Source organism: Penaeus japonicus, unplaced genomic scaffold (assembly GCF_977035675.1).
Source record: "Penaeus japonicus unplaced genomic scaffold, GWHDUDI00000001_assembly GWHDUDI00000010, whole genome shotgun sequence".
NCBI lineage: Eukaryota > Metazoa > Arthropoda > Malacostraca > Decapoda > Penaeidae > Penaeus > Penaeus japonicus.
Window position 1 is genome coordinate 3,610,531 of NW_028234412.1, and position 20,000 is coordinate 3,630,530.

Here is a 20,000-nt window from a genome sequence, read left to right on the forward strand (position 1 = left end):
AAGAAGAGAAAAAGGGACGAGAGAGAGAGAGAGAGAGAGGAACAAAAGAGAGAGAAAACAAAAGCGAGAAAGGAATATACAAGACAAGAGGAGAGAATGGGATAGACGGAGAGGAGAGAGAAAGAAAGAGAAAGAGAAGAGAGAGCAAGAAAGAGAGAGAGAGAAAGAGAGGTGGGGGTAAGAGAGAGAGAGATGAAAAGACAAGTGAATAAGCATATGAAAATGGGATCAAGATAATCACATACTGATAGACCCTTAGAGAAGTTAAGATGATTTCCATATGAGCCGAATTTGTAACAGGAATCAATTATGAATTTCTGTAAGGCATTTGAATTAGTGGCCGATTCGTATGAATGTGTATGTAATCATAAATCGAAAGCAAACTTCATAAAAGGTTATCTTGATTATTTCTGAAGCGAACTGGATGGAAAGTAAATTTGATCAGGATCTTTCATCTAACTTTAGAAAGATATTTATACGATGTTTAACACAAACACATATGCAAGCACACAAACACACACACACACACATACGCGTGGACTTGCGTATTTATATGTATTTATATATGTATATATATATATATATATAAATATATATATATATGTGTGTGTGTGTGTGTGTGTGTGTGTGTGTGTGTGTGTGTGTGTGTGTGTGTGTGTGTGTGTGTGTGTGTGTGTGTGTGTGTGTGTGTAGAATATTCCTTGCTTTAACAGGTCCGAGTGGTAACGTGGCTTAGGGTGAGAAGAACATGGCCGAAACAGCTTTCTTGGTTTATTGCTAAGCTTGAACAGTAGGACGTTGGAGTGAGGGCTCCTCCTCCTCCTCCTCCGAAGAGCGAGGTGTTGCTCCTCTGTTCCCCGAGAGGAGACTCTCTACCACAATGTGTGACTTGTCTCAGGAGATGTGTGAATCACGTGTTTTCTTGTGACGTGACATTTGGAATGTGATGAGGGAAGTGTTGCATCTATACATAATTCTTGCAAAGGGAAGGACAAAACAACACTGGTATGTCTGACGTGACTATAAGAAAGGGGTAGACAGACAGGTGAAGCAACGAGCGTACGTATATGTATGTATATATGTGTATGTGGTAAGATATATCTGTAACAACTAGAATGACATAAAAGATACAAATTACATTGACGATTGCATTATATAGAATACGTTAGCAAAAACATACATGTGCAAATAATATTCGATGGACATAAAAACAATCACAGCAGACAAAAGGGTTATTTCAAGGTTACACTTGCCCTCCGTTCGTATAATACAACTTTACCGTTAAGGGATTCAGCAAAAAGTGTGCTTCTCATATTTATACTGAATGTAAATGAAAGCAGCATAGCAACAGCGAAGTACACTATTCACCCCTGGACTATGATCTTTTTCTAACCAAGCTGTCAAATTTCTAATGATCAAACCGGAGAGAATTGCAGTCTTGTCTAAAATCCTGTTTTCACTGAGTTATTAATTCATATATTTCCTACTCGTGTTTAGAGAATGTTGTTTGTTGGAATTGCTGGTTTAATCTTTAGCTGAAATAACACTCATTCATATGTACACAAACGTACTTACTAACATAAATACTCACATACAAAGATACATATGAGTTAACATACACACGGACTTAAGTACAATGACACACAAAGATACACATACATAAACACACACACACGACTTAAATACACTCAAACAAAAGGATATGCATACACACAAATATATAAACACACACACACACTCGCTCTTGAGTAGGCATGCTGGTGGTTTACATTTTTTGGTCAGTGAATCTCGATTATTTTTTATCTGTTCCTTTAATTTAGGTTGAATTTTTCACCCAGCATCATCTTTAAAGCTGGCCTCCTTCGATATTCCTTTGTGTAATGTGCATGGCTCTTGTATAAATATATCTTAATTTTCTTCTAATTATATGCATTAAAAGCCTCTTTGGTGTTTCTCAAAACTTGTCAAATTTGCTGTAATAAATTCACCGTTTTCGAAAATTTTGCCAAGATTGGTGGTCATTGTTGCCCCCCCCCCCCCCAATAAAGTACACTCAGGAAAAAGAACACGGTACTCTTACCCAAAACCCCAACGAACGCATTATTCCAATAACTTGTTTACCCATTACAACCCATTTCTTGATTTTAAACGCGATTTTTTTTTTTTTTTTTTTTTTAACGCGACCTCATTTTCGGAAATATTAGGTAAGCGAAACTGGTGTCTCTCCCGACAGAAGTGCTCTTTAAAACATGCAAGACACAGGTCTGGTTTCACGTATTACTCGACTGAAGGGGGGCGTCGGGGGGGGGGGGGTGTTGGTGGTGTGTTGGGGTGGTTGGGAGGGGTTTTGGGGTATTGCACCACAAGTTGAGTAGTGTTCACTGACTAGAATATAAAAGCAAACGTGAGCGGGGGGGGGGGGGAGGGGGGGGGGGGGGGGGGGGGGGGGCCGAATCAGAGTAGCGCTGAACTTAAAGTAATCTCAAAATCATTCTTCCTCTTTGGCGATGGGGGCAGGGCAATCGTAAGGCAAAGGTCTTCCTGTAGGGAGGGGCGCTTAGCAGTTCGGACTCCAGCTGGTTCCTTGCCAGAGCCAGCTGCTTCTGCGTCTCCATCAGAGAGAACTTCTGAATCTAATTTTTTATCTTGGTTTTGGTTCCATCTCTCTCATTGTCTCCCATAAGCAATAAGTATTTATTTTTTCCCCATTTTTCGCTTCATTTTCACTGTTGCTCTATTTATCTGAATCATTGTCTCCTATGATCTTTTCCAGCTTTTTTTCAAGTGCATCTATAATGTACTTTTTGTAACGCCTATTATTTCATATTATATTTTTTTAAGTCGATCAATCATGTGCTTCATTTATCCCCTTTATTCCACATTACTTTTTGAAGTCTACCAATCATGGGCCGGGGGCCGGATACTCAAAACTCTGGCAGTTTAAGACGTCGCAGCGGGTTACGCTCTCGTAAGGTACGATGTCCCTACGAGGTCGCAAATCTCCCATACTCAGAGAAAAGATAAAATATCGTAACAGGAAGAAAACCTCATAACCGTAGTTCGATGGGATACCTCTAGAGATTCGGGCGGGACCATTTTCGAACTTGAAACAATCAACAGTCAGCGCCTTTAGGACGTAACTACAATTGGAGGCTACGGTCATTTAGGGAGGAGAGAGTAGAAGCGAAAGAGTAAGAGAGGGATGTGGGAAGGAGAGAGCGCCGAGGTGAGATATAGATGAATTTAAACAAAACAGATAGATGGATATTTGAATGGATAAAATAGAACTAGAGAGAATACATAAATTTTATGGATGTGTATATATATATAGAAACTAATATACATACTGACATGTATATATAAATGTATATGATGTTTGTATGATGATAAATACATACATACATCAATCCATATATATATAAATTATATATATATATATTATAAGACTATATACATATATATATATATACATACAACCTTTTGTCTATGACAAGACAACCTTCATGTTTCCCAAAACTCTTTAGTGCTATTCAATATGTATTTGTTCCGTCACCGCCATTACCACTGGAGTAAAAGGCGGGTGGCGACGAAGCGCATTACTATAATTGGGCTCAGTATCATTTCTTTTTATATCAAGTGGCTACAGGGAGAACTGGAAGGTATTTTGTGATACAACACGATTACAATATAAATTGATATGCGATATCCGCCTTATACTTCTTTGTTTCTGGGACAGTCAGTAATACATAATCTATACAAAACTCTCGGTTTGGCACAAATGTCTGGAAACTAGCAACAGACCTTATTTTCGCAGGTTCAGCCCCACCGTTACGAGTGCTTTCGGGACCACACCTTAAGTTACGAGGTGCTGTGTGACAGTCATATTCGCGCGGGGGACGGTTAAAAGTTTTTGGAGGTGATGACCCTCTTCGGAGCTCGCAGGTTCGGGGGGGGGGAAGTTAAGTACTAATGCTCGGTGTTGGCCTGGCGTGTCGGCGGGCTTTACGACGTCGTTATCTGTTTCGTTAGCTGGCCGGGGCCGGATACTCAAAACTCTGGCAGTTTAAGACGTCGCAGCGGGTTACGCTCTCGTAAGGTACGATGTCCCTACGAGGTCGCAAATCTCCCATACTCAGAGAAAAGATAAAATATCGTAACAGGAAGAAAACCTCATAACCGTAGTTCGATGGGATACCCTCAGATGGCGGGACCATTTCGAATTGACCAATCAACAGTCAGCCCTTTAGACGTAACTACCAATTGGAGGCTACGGTCATTAGGGGGAGGAGCGAGCGAAAGAGAGAGAGGGAGTGGGAAGGAGAGCGAGAGTGAGATATAGATGAATTTAAAAACAGATAGATGGATATTTGAATGGATAAATAGACAGAGAGATACATATATTTATGAGTGTATATATATATGAATATACATATGCATGTATATATAAATGTATATGTATGTTTGTATATGATAAATACATACATACATACATATATATATATATATATATATATATATATATATATATATATATATATATACACACCCCTCTGTCTAAGACAAGACACCTTCATTTCCAAAACCTCTATACTGTATTCAATATGTATTGTCGCCACCTCCACTGGGTAAACGACGAGCGCATTCTATAATTGCTCGTTATCTTCTTTATATCAAGTGGCTAGGGAGAATGGAGGTATTTGTGATACACAGATACAATATAAATTGATATGACGCCTTATACTTTGTCTGGGACAGTCAGTAATACATAATCTATACAAATCTCGTTTGCACAAGTCGGAACTAGCACGACTTATTTCCGGGTTCACACCGTTACGAGTGCTCGGGACCACCCTTAAGTTACGAGGTGCTGTGACGTCACGCGGGGACGGTTAAAAGTTTTGAGTATGACCCTCGGAGCTCGCAGTTCGAGTTAAGACATGCGCGGCCTGGCTGCGCGGGCTTACGACGTCGTTAGCTGTTTTGAGTATCCGGGGGCCGGATACACAAAACTCTGGCAGTTTAAGACGTCGCAGCGGGTTACGCTCTCGTAAGGTACGATGTCCTTAAGAGGTCGCAAATCTCCCATACTCAGAGAAAAAATAAGATATCGTAACCGAAAGAAAACCTCATAACCGTAGTTCGATGGGATACCCTCAGATGGCGGGACCATTTCGAATTGACCAATCAACAGTCAGCCCTTTAGACGTAACTACCAATTGGAGGCTACGGTCATTAGGGGGAGGAGCGAGCGAAAGAGAGAGAGGGAGTGGGAAGGAGAGCGAGAGTGAGATATAGATGAATTTAAAAACAGATAGATGGATATTTGAATGGATAAATAGACAGAGAGATACATATATTTATGAGTGTATATATATATGAATATACATATGCATGTATATATAAATGTATATGTATGTTTGTATATGATAAATACATACATACATACATATATATATATATATATATATATATATATATACATATATATATATATACATACACCTTTGTCTATGACAAGACACCTTCATTTCCCAAAACTCTATAGTGTATTCAATATGTATTGTCGTCACCTCCACTGGGTAAACGACGAGCGCATTCTATAATTGCTCGTTATCTTCTTTATATCAAGTGGCTAGGGAGAATGGAGGTATTTGTGATACACAGATACAATATAAATTGATATGACGCCTTATACTTTGTCTGGGACAGTCAGTAATACATAATCTATACAAATCTCGTTTGCACAAGTCGGAACTAGCACGACTTATTTCCGGGTTCACACCGTTACGAGTGCTCGGGACCACCCTTAAGTTACGAGGTGCTGTGACGTCACGCGGGGACGGTTAAAAGTTTTGAGTATGACCCTCGGAGCTCGCAGTTCGAGTTAAGACATGCGCGGCCTGGCTGCGCGGGCTTACGACGTCGTTAGCTGTTTTGAGTATCCGGGGGCGGCCCGGATACACAAAACTCTGGCAGTTTAAGACGTCGCAGCGGGTTACGCTCTCGTAAGGTACGATGTCCTTAAGAGGTCGCAAATCTCCCATACTCAGAGAAAAAATAAGATATCGTAACCGAAAGAAAACCTCATAACCGTAGTTCGATGGGATACCCTCAGATGGCGGGACCATTTCGAATTGACCAATCAACAGTCAGCCCTTTAGACGTAACTACCAATTGGAGGCCACAGTCATTAGGGGGAGGAGCGAGCGAAAGAGAGAGAGGGAGTGGGAAAGAGAGCGAGAGTGAGATATAGATGATTATAAAAACAGATAGATGGATATTTGAATGGATAAATAGACAGAGAGATACAGATATATATTTATGAGTGTATATATATATGAATATATATATGCATGTATATATAAATGTTTATGTATGTTTGTATATAATAAATACATACATACCTACATTTATATATATATATATATATATATATATATATATATATATATATATATATATATGAATATATACACCTTTGTCTATGACAAGACACCTTCATTTCCCAAAGCTCTATAGTGTATTCAATATGTATTGTCGTATAGGGTAAACGACGAGCGCATTCTATAATTGCTTGTTATCTTCTTTATATCAAGTGGCTAGGGAGAATGGAGGTATTTGTGATACACAGATGCAATATAAATTGATATGACACCTTATACTGTGTCTGGGACAGTCAGTAATACATAATCTATACAAATCTCGTTTGCTCAAGTCGGAACTAGCACGACTTATTTCCGGGTTCACACCGGTACGAGTGCTCGGGACCACCCTTAAGTTACGAGGTGCTGTGACGTCACACGGGGACGGTTAAAAGTTTTGAGTATGACCCTCGGAGCTCGCAGTTCGAGTTAAGACATGCGCGGCCTGGCTGCGCGGACTTACGACGTCGTTAGCTGTTTTGAGTATCCGGCCCCGGCCCCGGATGCTCAAAACAACTTACGATATCGTAAGTCCGCGCAGCCAGGCCGCGCATGTCGTAAGTCGAACTGCGAGCTATGAGGATCATACTCGAAACTTTTAACCGTCCTCACGTGACGTCACAGCACCTCGTAACTAAAGGTGCTCTTGAGCACTCGTACGGATGTGAACCTGGAAATAAGTCATAATAGCTCAGGCTTGTGCGAGCGAGATATGTATAGATGTTTTTCCTGGCCATGTCAGGTACAGTGTTAGGCGTCATATCAATTGATGTTGCATCTGTGAGTCACAAATACCTCCTTTCTTTCCAACCACTTGATAAATGAATATAACAAACAATATTAGGGCAGCGTACAATGCACTCGTCGTTTACTCTATGGAGTATACACGATAGAGCTTTGAGAAAAAATAGGAGAAAAAAATAAATTTTATTCGTTTTAAATAAATACTAGTTAACATATTACAGATTAACCAGACGTGAGAGTTAAGTCTGCAATTTTGAAGGTGTCTTTTATTAAACAAAGGTAATATTATTTCCCATCTAAATATATGCACGAGAAAGAGAGTGCGCGCGCGCCCGTGTGTGTGTGGGACAGAGAGTTTGTGTGTGCAGATTTGATTATCAAAGTAATAATTGTACGATGTATGAAAGGCACATTTACACTCACGCATTCTCTCTCTCTCTCTCGTAATCACTTGTATCAATAAACTCGTCAAAGTAAAAAAAAAAAAAAAAAAAAAAAAAATGGGTAAATTTTCCGAATAACGCCGCGTTACGAAATACCACAAAAGTGGTATCGACGGATTCCTCTCAACCTCTACTATTCATATATAGTGAAATTAATGAGCGCTTGCACCCCTGGACCCCACAATCTGGGTCTCTTTTCTTAAGGCACTTCGTGCTACCTCGTCCTACTTCGGGGCATATTTCGCTTGCAAAATCTTAACCCAATGACCTACCTAACTTTGCCTAGTTTTGAATTAATCCCTAGCCAAAAGGGGGCTTCGCCCCTCCTGGACCCCCCCTTTTTAGGGCACTTCGTGCAACATACCTTGGGCAAGATATCCCGAATCCACCATCCTCGCCTCCAGCCCCTCAGGCTGAAATTCAAACATGGCTGTGTTTACGTATTTACGGATAGTAGCAAGCTGTGGACTGGAAACCCCCAAGGAATTACCAAAGACTATCTAAGAAAGACAGGAAAGCATGAAAAAACGTGTAAATAGACTAACTGATCACTCGTGACTTTAGTTAGTTCAACCAGCGCTAGAGTTCGCTCGTGTATCGTTTAGAGAGAATGGGCGCGCTGGTTTACGTCGTCTGCATGTTTACATTTGAGCCATTTGACACATGGAAGATTGGAACACAATTTGAAAGCAATCATGGTGGGAGGAGGCAATCCCTGTGTCATCTGTAAAAAAAGGAAGACTACTTATCCTGAATTTATCTACCATCGGTTTCCTAAAGAATCACAAAGGTAAGTGTATTATATATTAGCTACAATAAATATTAATAATAATAGACATATATATGATATTATTAACAAGAGAAAATGTATTTTTATCATCCATTTTTCGTTTACATTTTGATAGATGTTCAAAGTGGTTAGAAAGGGCAGCCATATCAAGTCTGACACAAAAAACAAACACGGAGTTAAACAAAAGCTATAGAATATGTAGTCACCATTTTTCAAATAAGCAATATATAACCTCAACCCGTTTGTGCCCCAATTCATATCCGGATCAAAATTTGCCCGGTGAGTCAATGCATTTTTTTCTTTAATCTATAGTATCACAATCAATAATTATCACTGCTTGGCAAGAATGATTGTAATGATATCTCATTAGATTTTCCATTATTTAATCGTCAGATTCAGCTAAACCAGATGAAACAGGAAGAAGAATAATGGATATTGGTAAGTGTTTAGATTAGTTGAAATTATTCTATTTTATAGTCAATACATTGCATATGATGTAAAATATTGTTTGCTTGCATCTACTGTATAGTATTGTTTCTTTCCGTTTTGAATATTGATTATTATTTTGAATATTGCCTTCACACAATTTCTGTGATTTCACAGAAACATAACCCTCCATGATATTAAAGATTGTATATATATGTGCTTACAACATTGCAAAATATGATGTATTTTATTTTGCAGATATTGACCTGCCTTTAACGCACAAAGAACATGATTTATATAAATTGGAAATCCTCTCTGATTCAATGGATGAAAACTTTGGTTTGTATTGACTTTTTATTAGAAACAGGTAATTCTTTAATTAAGAGAAAACCTGTAGATCATGAAATAGTAAGAAACATTTAACAAAATCAAATTGAAAAAAATGATAAATTTAACTGGAGCCCATCGTTAAATTTATATTTTCAATAGATGTTTCATACTCATGCTAAGACTGTGAAAAGGATAGAATTTGTCTTGATGGGTGTTGGTGTGCATACCCCCCATCAGCACTCCCCTTGGCAGATTGCTGTAGTTTTTGGACTTGGTTTAAGGAAGATACAGTCCCCTCTTCTAGAATTGCTGAAAATTGTTTAGTGAACATTATATGAATTGAATTATTATTCTGTAAAATACATATTTGTTTCTCATGAATATGAATTTGACACTATGTCTCTTGGGATATTGGAGGTGTGGCCCCATCAATTTCCATGACATATTTTAAAATGGATATTTCACACTCCACCAGAATTTCCATACAATAAGCTGATACTATTAAAGATGCAAAAGTGTTAGAGAAAATCCTATGGAATATCAAGTACTGACCTATCTGGTATGGATAACATGTTATATGCAGTATAAAGACCAAAATTCACTTATTTACAGGTACTTACAAAACATCTGCAACATTGCAATCTGTATTACTGGCACAGCAATCAGAAAATGGTAATAATGCCCGCAAAATAATTTTTTCATGTACAGTGTGTGTGTGTGTATGTTTTTATTTTTATGTATTTTATTTTTTATAAATATTTATTAATGCTGATGTATGGCTCACATACATACTTTTTCCTTCTTTTAAGATGGTGCACTTGGAAAATGGAATATTTAATTGAGAAAAATATTTCTGTCCATTTTTAATGTTTTGCAGATGAAATTACACTAGATGCATCATTAACTCCTGCTGTTGGGGATCAAGCAGAGGAAGTCATATCCTATCCTGGTAATGAATTTACTATCATATCCAATTATCTCTTAAGTATGATGATTTTTTTTTTTTTTTTTTTTTTATAAAATGAGAATCCTTACTCCTGTTTTTGGCCATCATCAACAGCTACTAACATGGTGCAGTTAGGAAAGGAATATTATTGTATTTTCATAGAATGATTAAAGCATTGCCTATTGTCTTAATAGAGATTCCAATGTAACCAGATGTAGAATGAACACTAATTTTTCTTGTTCTGCAGATCAAACTACATCTGACAAAAGTTTAACAGCAGATGTTATTGAGCAAGTAGAAGTGTTATCCTCAAGTCGTAAGTGATAAAATTCAAATTTAGTAAAATGGTAATTATAGACAGAAAAATATAAAGTATAGAATTATTTCTTGAAGTAAGAGTATGTCTCTGTTTACTAACCATAACCTGAAAATAAATCTGCATTCATTTCTAAGAAAATGCACTATGATTGTCTCATTTTAATGTTATCTCATCATTAAATAGCTGAAGCATGCTGCCACATTGAAAATTGGGAAGGTGATTCCCAAGAGGATCCTGCAATTCTCCTTATTTCAAAGTCTTATGAAAGTAAGTAAAACCATAGTTAAGTATGATAGTGTTAATATTTTTCAGTTTCTCTTCATATCTTCTTCCCTACAAAGTTATATTCTGCTAATCTAGTGGTTCTTATATATGTCTTTTGTAGAAATGCCTTAATTAAGAATGCAATTTTTGTTTTTGCTTTCCCACTTCCCCCACCATATCATGAACTTCTAGAATAAAGGAAATTACATATATTTTCCTATTGAGAAAATTATTATAATATATCCCTAGATATATTATCGTGCGCCCAGTTACAGATTATGACATCAGTACTACAATTTTTATTGTAGCATTTTGGATTAAATACATTGTCTACATATGCATGTAATTACCATTATTATGAAAATCTTTGTTTCTCTCACAGGAAAAGCACCAATTTCTGACAGTCCCTACAAAAGCATTCAAACCAAATTAAAAAGTAGTCAGGCCAGGGTAAGGAGACTATTAAAAAAGATAAAGACTTTGAAAGACTTCCAAAAATTGCCCACTGAGGATATTTTACCATCACAACTGGTGAAGCATGTATCCAAGTATCTTAGTGGATATGCCTTAGATTTATTTAAAACTCAAATATCTTTTTCAAATAAATCAAAATATGGAAGAAGATATACTCTCACACAGAGGAGTTTTGCTCTAAGCCTTTATTTTCAAAGTCCAAAAGCTTATAGATTTTTATCTAAAATATTTGCATTACCTACCACAAGGATGCTTAGGTATTGGCTAATGAATATAAACATGGAAGTGGGATGGAATCAAACAATTATTGATTTACTTACGAAGAAAGTTTCATCAATGAATGAATTAGATAAAGTTTGTGGCATCACATTTGATGGAATTGCATTAAAAACTGCTCTGGTGTATGATAAGAATAAGGATGTAATAACAGGCTTTGAAAATCTAGGACCTTATGGCAATTCAGTGAAACCAGCAAAGTATGCTATGGTTTTTATGGTGAAGGGCCTATGTAAAAAGTGGAAGAGCACTTTAGGTTATTTTTTATATGAAAAGAGTATCAATCCAGATATTTTAAAGGATATGATACTAGACAGCATTAAAATTTTAGCATCATGTGGCTTATATCCAAAGTTCATTGTCTGTGATCAGGATTCCTGTAACAGAGGTGCTTTTCGTAGAATAGGGGTATCACCAGCAAATTCATTTATTGAAATTAATGAAAAAAAAATACATTTCTTTTATGATACTCCACATCTTTTGAAATCAACAAGAAATACATTAATAAAATATGATATAAAATATGGAAATGCTGTGGCTAGTTGGGACCATATCATTAATTTTTACAAAACAGATAAAAAACATCCATATGAGGGTAGGATAGCACCCAAACTTACTGATAGTCATCTGATCAATAACTCATTTGAGAAAATGAGAGTATGCTATGCAGCTCAGGTATTTAGCCGGACAGTTGCATGTGGAATATATACACATGCTAGCTTTGGAGCATTACCAAAGGAAGCATTGGCAACATCAACATTTATAAATAATATGAATGAAATATTTGATGTATTTAATTCAAGTACTTTAAATCATTATAGAAGCAGGAAATGTGCCATCAGCAAGAACAACAATAATGTCCAATTCCTCACAAACATGAAAGATTGGATGAAGTCATGGAAAGTACTGGGGACAAATAGGCAGATTCCAAATATACAAGGTTGGTTGTTGAATATATCATCTTTACAGGCATTATGGGAGGATGTGTCTATAAATCATAATTTTGATTACTTACTAACCCGGCGCATTAACCAAGATTGTCTGGAGAATTTTTTTAGCTGCATAAGAAAAGCAGGAGGAAATAATTACACTCCTAATGTTCAGCATTTTAAAAGTTCAATGAAAAGTCTTACATATAACAATCTTTTAATATGTGCTGAAAATTCAAATTGTTCAGATGATCTGACTCCCTTTTTAAATTATTTAAACATTTCTGATAATAATAAAATACATAATTCTTCCAATGTGAATTCCCCATATGAAATGCAGTCTGACTTTACAGCAGATGAGACAAACCTAGTTGAAAATGAATGTCAAGAAATAATTGATTATATTACAAATTTTGATTATGAACTTGAAAATGATGACATTTTAAAAGAGGCAGAAAAGTCTCAAAATAATTTTGAGTCTATTGATGATTTTATAAGAAATTTTGATTATGAGTTGGAGACTGAGGAATCATATGAATCAGTCATGACTCAATTTGATTTCTCTACAGTTAATGATGATGAATTTACTTATTCTGACATAATTAAAGATAATATAATAACATATATTGCAGGCTATTGTTGTCATAGAATTAAAAAAATCCATGATTGCCAAACTTGCCACAGTTTATTAATAAAAACAAATTTAAACTTGCAGCAGCAAAACTTACGTGAAACATATATTAACAGGAAAGGTGATGATCCGAGGAATTGTCTTTGTTATCCTACAAATAAAATGTTTAATATGATAAAGTCATTTGAAAAGATATTTCAGAAGGAGATAGAGAAGGTTATGCATGTAAATGGTGTAAAGTATAAAATATCCTCTAAACTTAATGAAACGTTAATTAGAAATATGGCTATTTGTGAGGATTTGAAAATGTTGATTATAAATACTTTTTTGAATATGAGAATATTCTATTTTGTAAAATTTTTAAATAGATCAATCACAGGGAAACACAAAATAGAAGATGTTAACTTGCCCCCAAAGAAATGCAGAAAATTAATGAAAATTACACACGTATGAATAGGGGTTTCTCACTCTCCATCTGTTTATCTATGTCCCTTCTGAAGAAAGACTATGCTGCAATTAATTCTTATTTCATTTCCATAGCTTGAAAGTGACAACAAGGCATTGTCATGTTCATTGGTGCACTATATAGTAATCTACATCCTCAACCCTAGTAGGTATTTGGTAAGTCAAGATATTTCCATTTACATAGTAATTGTACATTTGAATCTGTTTCATTAACAAGTATTGCACAAATATAATATTGCAGATAATGTATTTATTTGATTGCATTGCTTGAATTTATATATTTACAAGCATGTTTATGTATGTTAAGTGTTTTTAACCATGCACATTTTTGCTTGTTTTGCATTGAATATGTTTGCTTTACTATGTGTTCATTCTGTTCCCCAATTATTATTTTGTTTGCACAACTTATTTTTTCCCATCGCATGATTTTCTGTTTTATGTACTAGTGCTTATTTTTTTCTATTAAAAATATTTGAGAAGCATGATTCTTTTTACTAGTTCTTTTTGACAGAGATTTGACATTGTCAATTAAGTTATGTTGTGTTGTTTATTAAGTTCTGTGTTTTATTTTACTTTTGCATGACGCTTTTTGGTATATGTTGGCTGTTTTGAATATCTGTTACCTGTTCTCTTGTATATTTACAAGCTGGAGGTAAATGTATCCTGAGGTATGAAGACTTTATTTTATCATTTATAAATATGTATATTTTTTATTAATAAAATTATGAAATAAAACATAAGCTTTCATTTATTCATATTATTACCTTACATAATATTCACAATGACAAACAACATAGGTTAATGATAAAGAAAACCATATATCCAAAGAAAAAGGAGGAATTTATATTTATGTGTAATGTATATACATATATATATATATATATATATACATATATATATATATATATATATATATATATATATATATATATGTAAAGATATGTATTTAGATATTGTATATATATTCACATTGTATGAAACCAAAGATATGAAACATATAAAATTTTAAACTCGGGCTATCTATATCTGATGTGTTTTTCATAGTTCAGGAATACAGTGTGATAAAAAGAAATCATAGGATTTAATGTTAAAAACGATTAATAATAAATAAAAATATAAAATATGTAAATAAAATTCGACAATAAATATTGTTCCGATTTTTTTTATCTTTTCAACCGCTCAATAGATGGCGTTTGAAGCACTGTAATCTGGCGCTGTTTGGCATCAATACTGGCTACGTATTTTTGTTATACACCATACGGGGCCTTCCTGTCTTTCTTAGATAGTCTTTGATGGCGCAGTGTGAGGGTTATCCGTGTCGCGGCATTTTCATCTACAGGACTAATTACGCATCATAAGTATCACGAAGTGCCCTGAATAGGGGAGATCCACAGGGGGGCATAGCTCTCTCTTCGCAAAGGCTGACTTCAAAACTAGGGAAAGTGAGGTAGGTAGTTGGGTTAAGGTTTTCGTGATACCGAAGTAGCACGAGGTAGCACGAAGTGCCTTAAAAAGGGGGGGTCCAGGGGGGGGGGCGAAGCCCCCCCTTGGCTAGGGCAAACTTCAAACCTAAGCAAAGTTAGGTAGGTAGGTAATTGGTTAAGATTTTGCATACGAAATATGGCCGGAATTCATATTTTACCCCGCAATTTCCCTGATCTACTTCATGCCCTCCCCTACTATCGGGACCCAGATTGTGGGCTTCAGGGGTGCAAGCGCTCATTAATTTCACTATATATGAATAGTAGAGGTTGAGAGGAATCCATCAATACCACTTTTGTGGTATTTAGCGACGCGGCGTTATTCGGAAAATTTACCAAAAAATCTCTCTCTCTCTCTCTCTCTCTCTCTCTCTCTCTCTCTCTCTCTCTCTCTCTCTCTCTCTCTCTCTCTGATTGCCAGTCACTACGGCCCTCAACCACTACGGCCCCAGTCACTTCGGCCTCTGACCCTAGTCACTACGGCCCCAACATGAGTCACTACGGCACCAACCCCTAGTCACTTCGGCCATCATTAGAAAGTATTTTTAATGAAAACTGTATGCTTGCATTAATAGGAAATAATTACAGTAAGACATGTTGATAAAAGAAAATATATTTAACACAGAAATAGCTACATAACCAGACTGTATATGGTTCATACAAACTGTACAAATCCTAGTCGTACAACACATATATTAATTTTTACATAGCTTTGAACATGCTTTTAAGAGGTGATTGGTGGTAATTTCATGGTCTTCATACCGTTTCCATAGGGCAAATATTTTGCCTTGGACAGTTCTAAACTGACGGCGCTGGCGACGTGTGTGTTTACGTGTTTACCATTTTTTGCTTCTTTGTGCAGTAATGGCACTAAAACATAAAATGGAATATGAGAGCTGCCTGCCATACCATTCAACTTTCTGTGGTATCCCTCTACGTCGTTGTTAGTCCGGATACTCTGCCCGAATACAGTCCAGTCACTTGGCGCCCAGAATCCATTGATCCAAGTTTCTTTTATGTATTCCATTAGAATTTGAAGTGGTCCAGGAGGCACTCGTAATTCAAGCTGTTCAAATGTTGTTTTTATGTGTTCTTCAGGGAGGAAAGGAAGTGCCATGAGCTGCCTTATGAAATCCTTAGTTGGGCGATGATTCATGTATGGTGCAGCCAGTCCTATTTCTTGGATTTTTCTCCAAATGGCTTGATTCCAATGGAACGAGCATCCTTGCAATTTTACCATCGAGAGTAATGTCCTGACAGCCGACCATACAGCAGCTTCAAAATCCAAAACCAATTTCTCTACTTTGCACTCCTGTAGTATGTCTAAAATAGCCTTAAAAACTTTCTTGTAATCTTTTTTTCTTTTCCCCGACATGAGGGTAAATACTAGAGGTACTTGTTTTATATTTCCTTCTATTCCTTTCACAAATGCATGGATGCCAAATAATTGATAGAATGGCTTGCGCACTACACGAAATGTAGCATCCACGTACCACGTCTTTGCATTCTTGAGTAAAGCAAGTTGTTCAGAAGTAGCGAATACTAAGTGTCGGCCACCAGTTATAACAATATCCTTCTGAAGGAACTCTTTTGGGATGTAATTGTCATCCAATTCAAAGTTCAAATTATCCGGTTCATCAGGTCTGTCACCCTGTCTAAGGCGATTTAGAGACCGTGCTATATTAACTGTATTTAAACAGGCTGCATCATCCCCTTCCGTGGCAGTTATAGCACGATCCACTAAAGAAGAAGCGGATGAAAAAATGTTCACCTTCTCTTTGGCTAAGGCCTTTGCAGCAGCCATGACTTCAGCCTTAAAAGTAGCACCTTGTTGGGGTTCGTGAACATGATGATGAGATCCTCCGGTGAAAATGGAGCCATTCTGAAGGACAGTAGCAGGACATGTTAGCATCTTGTTTCTCACACTACAGCGCCAAGTTACTTTACCAGTTGGATTTTTCTTCTTCCCTGTGGCCTTTTGGTTATAGGTATAACCAAAGGAATCTACAAGGAGGGCATTTCCTCTTCTCGTACCACCTTCAATGATCTTATAGTTTATTAATTCATCCCCTATACCTGGAACTTCATCAATAATGTCATCAGGTAGAATACTTTCTTCATATTCCTCTGGCAAGGCTGGTCGGGTGCTGATGTCCGGGATAGATCCTATCTCCTCCAAAACTCGCCCTTCCTCCGTCTCCAACAGATCTGTACAAAAATCAGTATCATCACTAATAACATCAATACCATCCCTAACAACATCTGTAACATTTTAATAATAATAATAACAATAACAATAATAATAATAACAATAATAATAATAACAATAATAATAATAACAATAATAATAATAACAATAATAATAATAACAATAATAATAATAACAATAATAATAATAACAATAATAATCATAACAATAATAATCATAACAATAATAAAAACTCACCTTCATTATCTACTGGTCGGGTGCTGACGTCATCAAGAGGTAAAGCTTCCAAATGTGTGCTTTCAGCCATAGGGACGATGTTCTGATAAACTACCGCTTCCTCCTCCTCCAACAGATCTGTACAACATCAGTGTCATCATTAATAACATCAATACCATCCCCTAACAACATCAGTAAGAGGTAACATCTATCCTATACAACATCAGTAACATCTATCTTAATTTGTCTTCAATGTGCAGCATTGTTTTTCACTATAGTATAATAACATAAAATTTACCTTCTACTTCTGAACATGTGATGCAGATCCAGTTCATGCGTAGCTCCCCTTTCACCATGGAACGATAATCCTTGTAGGAAATCCCGGTGTTACACTTCCTGTGTTGCCAGCGTTCACAGTTATCGCACTGAATGGCATGCTGACGAGGCCGAACTTCACTCGCGCAAACCACACAGGGATATTCCATGATGGAGAATGATAAGAAAACCCACATGTGGAATATATAAGAAAACAAAGAGGAACACGGTGTCTGGATCAATCAGGGTCCGGAAATCGAGGTCAGGTCGAGAGGAACACGGTGTCTGGATCAGGGTCCGGAAATCGAGGTCAGGTCAGGTCAGTTCGTCGTGTTAATACTATTCCATAGTAATAACACGGAATTGTGTTTTTCCCTCGGAATGATGGAGAATGATAACAGAAATGGATCTTCATGACTTGTAAGGTTGCTTTTGAAGTATTATGAAGCTTCATTTTAATGAGTGCCAGCGAAGCAGACGAATATTAACCCGTCACCCAAAAATAGCGGCTCGGAACTAAGTGTATGATTGCTAGTAATCGTGAGAATATCATCTATTATTCTCTCTCTCTCTCTCTCTGTTTATTAGAGAGATAGAGAGACCACATGTCAATTTCTCTCTCTCTCTCGTGAGGCCTGGATGAAATATTCAGGAGGAGTTGGACTGAGACAAACAACACAAATATACAAACAAGTGTTTTATTGAATTCTTTAGAAATATACATAGACAACATATGATTTATACACTTTTGGTAATATATACATTTATGATTCTATATTCCTTTCCTTGGTGTCTGGATCAATCAGGGTCCGGAAATCGAGGTCAGGTCAGGTCAGTTCGTCGTGTTATTACTATTCCATAGTAATAACACGGAATTGTGCTTTTCCCTCGGAATGATGGAGAATGATAACAGAAATGGATCTTCATGACTTGTAAGGTTGCTTTTGAAGTATTATGAAGCTTCATTTTAATGAGTCCCAGCGAAGCAGACGAATATTAACCCGTCACCCAAAAATAGAGGCTCGGAACAGCGTTCCCAACGTATACAATTGTTGTCTGCTATGCGAACATATGAATACACCCCGTGGATTTACAGTTCGCAGTTCACCAAAACGTACAAATATCTTAAATTTTACTTTAAGAATCGTTAGAATATGTATAAATCTTCCTTAAACATTAGTTTTCAATTCAATATGTGTTTTTTGATATTTATTATTTGCATAAACACACATAATACCTTAGAAAAGGGAAAACAAATTTGAATATTATAAACCTATCTTTTTTTAGTTACTCCTCAATTAAGCAGCATTTTCTCTTAGTCGTTCCGAGAATACGATTTTGCGAACTGCTTCGTGCGAACAGGACGGGAACGTTGGCTCGGAACTAAGTGTATGATTGCTAGTGATCGTGATAATATCATCTATTATTCTCTAATAAACAGAGAGAGAGAGAGAGAGAGAGAGACTACATGTCAATTTCTCTCTCTCTCTGTGAGGCCTGGATGAAAGAGTTGGACTGAGACAAGTGTCTTATTGAATTCTTTAGAAATATACATAGACAACATATGATTTATACACTTTTGGTAATATATACATTTATGATTCTATATTCCTTTCCTTGGTCATGAAGTGTTGTAGTGCCTGGGGCCGCAGTGACTAGGGTTGACGGTGAGAGAGGCCGTAGTGACTAGGGCCGTAGTGACTAGGGCCGAAGTGACTGGGGCCGTAGTGGTTGAGGGCCGTAGTGACTGGTTCCCCTCTCTCTCTCTCGCTAACCAGCAGTGTACCTCTGAAAGTACGAGCGGCTCTACCATGAAAAGAAAACTTGCTACGCCTTTGGGAGGGGGGACTTAGCAAAATTTCTACCAAAATTTTAATTTTACCTTTTGATTCTTTGATCCCTTTTTTTTAAATTTCACAATATGTATTGGGTTTGCTTTCTATTACATAATTATTTTCAGGTGCCTTCAGCTTTTGGGTAGCAGTTTTCTCTCCTTGGGTGCTCTGAATTAATCCACAGTACTTTGGCAGCCATATAATTGGTCGTGAATTCATGACTATTCTAAGAGTTAGACAAACATACTGTGTGATTTTTTTGTTTGAACACCTCAGAATATCCGATATAAAGAATGGTGAAGAAAAAAATCATGATTACATTTTGGATATTGGTTTGTGACGGAATAGTTGGATGTTCGTAACATCCATCCAATAACCTAATAGTTACAGCGGCTGAAATATCTGTATTTTGTATGGAGCATTTAAAAGGAATCGTATTTTTGTTGATTATCAAAAACCTCACAATAACACTATGATAAAGCTCA

At 36.6% G+C, this 20,000-nt stretch overlaps 3 protein-coding genes across 5 annotated transcripts in view; 1 reads left to right on the forward strand and 2 right to left on the reverse strand.

The window, feature by feature from the left end:
- Nucleotides 1–8,107, reverse strand: part of LOC122252156 (uncharacterized) — a 38,428-nt gene extending 30,321 nt beyond the window's left edge. Inside the window, exon 1 of the mRNA XM_086540482.1 lies at nucleotides 7,974–8,107. The gene's annotated coding sequence lies outside the window, so the exon portion shown is untranslated. The remainder of the gene's footprint in view (nucleotides 1–7,973) is intronic.
- A 6,593-nt stretch (nucleotides 8,108–14,700) lies between these two features.
- The window catches only part of LOC122265365 (organic cation transporter protein), a 38,131-nt gene continuing 32,831 nt past the window's right edge, over nucleotides 14,701–20,000 (forward strand). For 2 of the 3 annotated variants that reach the window (XM_086540488.1, XM_086540490.1), the window contains exon 1: nucleotides 14,735–14,906. The gene's annotated coding sequence lies outside the window, so the exon portion shown is untranslated. Of the gene's footprint in view, nucleotides 14,907–20,000 lie in introns of all 3 variants that reach the window. The other variant, XM_086540484.1, reaches the window with a different exon arrangement.
- On the reverse strand, nucleotides 15,654–19,540 carry LOC147471065 (uncharacterized). Its single transcript, XM_086541360.1, has 3 exons — nucleotides 17,664–19,540; nucleotides 17,387–17,503; nucleotides 15,654–17,214 (listed from the first exon to the last, which is right to left on the reverse strand). Exons 1-3 carry the CDS (start codon nucleotides 17,875–17,877, stop codon nucleotides 15,665–15,667), a joined length of 1,881 nt encoding a protein of 626 aa, XP_086397486.1. The 5' UTR covers nucleotides 17,878–19,540; the 3' UTR covers nucleotides 15,654–15,664.

Bases quoted from the DNA above. Each gene is read 5' to 3' on its own strand.
- LOC147471065 (XM_086541360.1), bottom strand. From the start codon at position 17,877: ATGTGGGTTTTCTTATCATTCTCCATCATGGAATATCCCTGTGTGGTT. The intron at 17,504-17,663 runs GTAAATTTTATG...GATGTTGTACAG, and splicing joins CACATGTTCAGAAGTAGAAG to ATCTGTTGGAGGAGGAGGAA. The intron at 17,215-17,386 runs GTGAGTTTTTAT...ATTATTATTATT, and splicing joins CCGACCAGTAGATAATGAAG to AAAATGTTACAGATGTTGTT.